The sequence below is a fragment of the Anser brachyrhynchus genome (assembly GCF_964034855.1).
Source record: "Anser brachyrhynchus genome assembly, chromosome: 4".
NCBI classification, from domain to species: domain Eukaryota; kingdom Metazoa; phylum Chordata; class Aves; order Anseriformes; family Anatidae; genus Anser; species Anser brachyrhynchus.
The window spans coordinates 8,961,000-8,967,374 of record NC_137698.1 but is presented as its reverse complement, the minus strand read 5'-3'; the positions used below and the strand labels follow the sequence as shown (position 1 = coordinate 8,967,374).

Sequence of the window (6,375 nt, the reverse complement as noted above, 5' to 3'; positions counted from 1 at the left end):
CACACGATTTGATTCAGGAGAGGCAATGTACATCACCGACCAACACCAGAGATGAGCACGGAGCACCGATGGTTGAAGCCTCTGCTGGAATTTGGTAGCAAAAGAGAGAAAAAGGGTTGTGTTCCTCCCACAGACAAATCCATGTCCCCCTTCCTCGTCTTCCTCCTGCTGACACCTGAAGGCATTCAGCTGTGTGCTGCAAGGCACTGCAAAGGGCAGTGCTGCTTCCCAGCTAATTAGTATTTGTGCCCACAAACTGCTCCACTCTCTTTCTCTTTAAGCTCACTTTCCTGCTGGGAATATAAACTCTGTCTCAGTGACACACACCTGCATGGAAATGCATACACATGAACTTCCAATTAAGGGACAACTGTAGCAAAATATAAGCATCTCTCATGAAAGGAGGCAAACAGCAGTCGTATTATCAATCAATTAGATGGAGCAGCCACCTGATGCTGCCTATTTAAAGAAGTCTTCAGCCTCCACCAGGTTTTCCCCATGCAACGACAGCTCAACGAAGCCCATGTCACAGTCATCTTGACTCAGCAAAACACCTCGGTCTGCCTCTTGACAGAGGGATGCTTTCCTCCTTGCGCTAATTCCTAATTAGAGACGTGGATGTGGATAAATACTATGTCATGTTTTAAACTCAAATGGGTCACCAAACTGCATGCTGCACCCTGCTCTCCAGTTAAACTCCTCCGTGAAACACTTCAATTATAATTAAAGAAGCAATTATCCCCCTGGTGAAGGTGCAGCAAATCACACATCTCAATGCAGAAGTTCGTCTAGCAGCTTATGGCGTATTAACCAATCTTACATCTCATTGATGCTTTGATCTATATCCTATCTCAGTGACCTAATTTGCTGTGACTCGGTGCCTCTGACTGTATTTTGCCATGTGCAATATGATGCTGGCATCTTTCAAAGAACAAATTAAATGAAATAGGGGATTAATTGCTAATAATTCTGTCATTCCTGTCGGAGCACTGCAGAATGGGATTGTTCCTGGCTTCTCAGGTTAAGTTTGAAAAAATGCACATGTGAAACAGAGTCGAACTGAAATGGACATTTTGCGTGACACCAGGGAGCTGGGACTGCCTAATCTCCAGCAGTGCCTAGCACTGGCAGCTCTCGATGACTCTGTCGGGCCAAACTGCTTATCTCACTGCCTTGTCCTATTCCTCTCCGCTGACGAAAAGCACAGGGCAAGGAAGCATGGAGCTAGTGTTTTTGCTTGTTTTCATTTCCATTCCTCTCATTCCATTTTTTTTCTCTCTTTTTTTTTTTTTTCTTCAAGGTAGGCCAATGTGAATTTGCCTCTTTACCCTTCTGCTGCATGTGGAAACCTCAGTGTAACCATGCCTGCTCATCAGGGCCAGGTATAGGAAAAGGCAAAACACTTCCCCAGGTATTTCAGAATCTGTAGGTAGGTTCAGCTTGATATCGGCTATAATGCTAGGAGTAGGTACGTATGCCATGGAGCAGCTGGCACAGATGCTGGTCAGGGCTGGTGGGTAGAGGTATATGACCACAGAGAAGCTGATCTGATTTTCCTAGTGACCAAGCAAACCCTCTGCTTCTTTCTTTGTCCCAAGTGAACAAGCAGGATGTACTTTGATTTGACCTCAGCACATGAGGCTGGTGTAGTTTAACACATACCCTTATCTTCTTCTTCTGTTCGGATCTTGAAGTTTCTTTTCATTGGCCATGATCTGAGCCTACACTAATGCTCATCATGTCCTAGTGGATCTGAGGGACTGGTAAGTGCTGCTTTAAAAGCTTTGCCTGCCCATCTCGATCTTTGTCCTTCTTGCCCTCTCGAGCAGCTGAATGCTGTTATGTGCTTCAGCCTTTCAATAACATGAACTGCTCCAGCATTGATCCATAAGAGCTCTACACAGTTAACTGCAATTAAATATGCTGGCAATTATAGGACTAAATTCCCTCGCTACCAAAAGGAGAAAAGAATTTATCCCTAAGCGTGGTTGTTCCCACCACTTGGAAACACCAGGAGAAATAAATAAATAAAATTTAATTGATTAATCAGAATTAAATAATAATTAATAAAAAGAGAAACAACAACAACAACAAACAAACAAAAACACAAACAAAAAACAAGTGGAAGACTCCAGGACTCTGGACTCCAACATGATGTCACACTGAATGTGTATTTTGTACAGTTTCATAGTGTAACCTTTTCTTCCCTCTTCGTTGCTAAAGCCAGTGACTGCTGCAGAAGCCAGTAAGTCATAAAAAACAACACCAAAACACAACATAGTGCCCAGAGCGGGAAGAGTCTGAGGTACATGGTCACTAAAGCATTTGGAAATACTGCTGATAGCTGCAGCATTTATGACACCCTACTCTACCTGGAATCAAACCAGACTTTCTCCAGTGTGCAAAAAAGCCTCAGTCTGCTGCCTGCCTTCTCCCAAGTCCTTTCTTACTTAGTTACCTGTACCACCATGTCAGAAACTTCTCTGAACAAATAAATGAAGTCTTAAACAAAGAACTCATTCATCTCTAAATTAAAATAATCATGTAATCCTTCAACCCACCAAGTTACCTTTCATCTTGCCATTTTTTAAAATTTATCTTACCAGCTTTCACCAAGTGGCTGCAATAAAGTGTCACATTAAGGTATTCATATTCATTAGTGTTCAGGTCTTTGTTCTTTTAATAGTGTTGGAAAGAATCTACAAAGAGGCTGTATTAGGCGGCTGTCCAATCTGGGTGTTTGATCTCCTCCCGACTTCAAAAGTCAGAAGAGAAAAAAAAAATACAACATTGAGAATGGCTCTTTTGAATGTCAGATGGGGAGTATATGATTTTGGAGCCTGCCAAGTGTTAATTGGTGTCTGCCCTGACCACGGTACAAATAAGATTCAGAGCCTGTTAATGTAGAGTCATGAATCTCTGCTATTGACAAAGTGAGCCAGGATACTTGGAGGCAGGAAAAAGTGCAATTATTATGAAAGCAGCTCACAGGGGATCTTTTCAGAGATCACTTCCTTGGGAGATGTTGTACTAGGAAGCAGACATGGCAAGTGCAGCACGTTTTTTTTTTTTGCCTTTACAGCTGCTTGGTGGAAGGAGGACAGATATTATTTGACTTCAGAATAACAGTTACAAGTAGTAATGGTTCATGCAGAATTTTTTGTAACAGCAGAGAGAGCTCTCCTTCCACATAGCATGCTAAATCATGCTGTTTGGGTCCTGGCCACCTGACCAGGCATTACAGACCTTTCCATGGGAATACCTGTGCTCACCGCCAACATTTCGGAGGTGCTTGTAACACCACACTCAAAAAAACTACCTGTCATGACCAATCTCAGTTTCTAGCAAAGGTAATGATCTGCACCTCCAGTAGCCTATCCCATTTCAAATACTCATCAAGGCACAATGGCAAATTGATTTGAGGTAAAGGAGCATCTGAAAGGAAAAAAAAAAAAGCTGATAAGTTCTTGGGGAAAGCCAACTGATTAACATTGAGGTTGTCAGCAGGCTGGCTCAGCAGACCTAAATGCTCTTTACAGTTTTGGGAATCTTAAAGGCAAAAGAAAACAGCCTAAGGAAAAAGGAAAGAGGAGAAATCTATGCTAATTATTCCCTCTGATATTTGTGGACACTTTTCTGCAATTCCAACTAAACCTGAACTTGGGGAGGTAACGCTTAAAGTTTTGTCTCCTGAGAAATCAGTCATCAGCTCTGAGTGACAACCAGTTTGCTACTTAGCCATGACAGCCTAACTTATCCTAATGCAAATTGGCAACAGTTCCTTCTCTGCGCGGCAGAGGAAGACCGAGGAGAATTCAGATAGGGGAATTACCATCATTAACAATCAATTTTTCTCTTAATAGCAGAAGCAGATTTAGGATTTCAGTGCTCCCCTGTGACTCAGAAACCCCCCTCCCGTGAGCAATGAGCCGAAGCCATCTTCGGCTCGAGCCACTTAGGCAGAGCAACCTGCTGCTGCCCGGGGGCACGTATTTTGGTGAAGAGTAGATTTGCTCCTGCCAGGTGGATGGAAGGCTACCCACTCTCTATTACTTAAATGCCAGTGAGAAATACAGATAAGCCTAAGAAAATGGATTATTTTGCAGATGCGTCCCCTACTTGCCCCCACCTTGTGCTGCCTCACCTGGGAACCCACACTGGACCACGATACATCCTCTTGCACCTAGCTGGCCAGCCGGTGCACACACAAGTATATGCACAAACATGTGAGGGAAATAAAATCTAGCAAACAAAGAATTAAAATGTCTTTATAGCGTGTTTGAAAGATGCCTCTTTCGATAACTGAAATGGCCTTTTCTTTAAAAGGCCAAGGAAAGATAATAGGATGGTATTAGTGTGCCCCACCAGCTATGTGTCCTTTGGACTCCAGTTATAACTACGACTTCTGACAGAGAACAAAAACCTGAAACCAAACCTCCTATAGCTCTGCCCAGTAAGACACCTTAATCGCTTCCAAAGCCATTAATCAGTTCCCGATCAATCCTGTCTACCAGCAGCAGGCAGTCAGCTCTCCGTTACCATCCATTCATCACGACATGCCCTCATTCCCCGCCCCATTAGCCACCGATCAGGCCTCAGTTAGGATACCCAAATGCCAGCTGCTTGGGGCAAAATGCCACTGCTGCTCACCTCAGCTACTGGGATGCCTTCAGGGGGACGGCACTGGAGCAGGACCTCTTGCTCCAGGGACACTTCTTTCCCCAGGGGCTCCTGCTCAAAAGTCTTCCGGAGATCTGGGGAGGGAGAAAGAGGGGGAGAAGGAGGCAAATTAGTAGTATTAATAGCTGGTGGTGCGTATCACATGTGATTGCTGTACTGCCTAAGATGTGAGAGGTCTTACTAAACAGAGAAAATAGCATATCTGCTCCCTGGAAAGTGGAGCACTCAACACCGAGACATGTTTTCACTTCATTCAAGCATTAAATGGTCAGAGGTTTCATAGTGGATTTATTATTTATATTGTGGTAGTACACGTGAACCCAGCCAAGAACCAAGGCCTCGCTGTGAAAGGTCATGTTCAGTCAGACACAGAACAAAAGGAAAAAGAAATCCCATCTTCAGGTAATTTATGTTTGCTAAGCTATGCCAGTGAATCACTAAAGAAAGTTAAAGGAAATTATAAGAACCTGTAAAACTAAAGCACATAAGCTGAGTTATCCTAAACTCATAATTTAAAGTGTTTGTGCTGCCATTTTTAATTTATAAACGTTAACTTTACAGCTTTAGCTACTTTGTCTTCACTGTCTCATTATCCCTGTAACACTAAATAGATAACGCTAGCCATAACGTATAGCTGAACCATGCTTGGTTCCCTGCACAGCACCACAGAAATGTCACAGGCAGAGACAACACCAAATGTGTCTCCTGATCTTGGAGCAGTTCACTTTGGCATTTCTTGTACACTTTTGTAACATATTTGCATCGGTGGTAAAACGGACTTGGGAATTTCCTATCTTACCACTGGATCCACGTTTCCACCATGGTTTGACACACTCTTCATTGTGCCAGGGTGGAGAGGGAAAGGTGAGCATTCAGCCCCAGTAGCAGCTGGGGACACTCTCCCCTGCTGCCTGTTCCTGCTGCAGGTGGGCACGGGGCCATGTTGGAATCCAGATCAAAGAGCCGGGCTGGCTTTAGAAAACGAGCAAAAAAATCCACCATTTTAACCTCAGATGTTGATGTAGGGGGCTTTAACCTACGACATGGAAGACAGAACTGGTGATTTTGTTGGATGACATGTCAAGCTTCGCCTGGTTGTGTCTGTTGGCATCCTTGACACACTGGTGGTACTCTGGGCCAGCGAGGCTACTTCATGTGAGAGGAATCACAGCAAGACAACCGGAGAGATTAGGTCTGTCCCTGACACCTGTATGTACCTCCCACGGTGTTGCCAGCCCCAGCATTACCAGCTTCATCCCACTCTCTCTGACAGGCTAGCCAGGGCTGTACAGCTCAATTTGGGTAACAACAAAATGCTCCAGATCCCCTCTGTGGGTGGGAGTCACTCCAAGCACAACCCCCTGATTTTGCTCACTGTACTTCTGCACGTTAAATGCACAGATGGGCAGATCTTTCAGGAGCTGCTAGATTTCTTGGGACACGACACTCTTCCTGTGGTCCAGGCTCCTCACAGATCCTTTATGCTTGGTACATATCCTGGGCACATGTAATGCTGGGTTAAAGCGGTTTGCTTTAGATCAGAGATAACTCGGACTATATTACTGCTAGTTCCACAGATATCTCCAGTGGAGAAGAATTCCCTCCACATCAGGTATACTTTAATACACATAATGAACACATATGTACTTGCTATGGACAATTATAACAGATGTACTGTGCTCTAATATCATGAGG

At 44.0% G+C, this 6,375-nt stretch overlaps 1 protein-coding gene across 6 annotated transcripts in view; it reads right to left on the bottom strand.

Annotated features, from left to right (window-relative positions):
* UNC5C (unc-5 netrin receptor C) overlaps window positions 1-6,375 on the bottom strand; it is a 250,298-nt gene that overhangs the window by 49,746 nt on the left and 194,177 nt on the right. For 5 of the 6 annotated variants that reach the window (XM_080591059.1, XM_080591058.1, XM_080591057.1 and 2 more), the window contains exon 4: window positions 4,651-4,754. In XM_080591059.1, the coding sequence (XP_080447185.1) occupies window positions 4,651-4,754 (104 nt within the window). Of the gene's footprint in view, window positions 4,586-4,650; window positions 4,755-6,375 lie in introns of those variants that run through there. The other variant, XM_080591062.1, reaches the window with a different exon arrangement.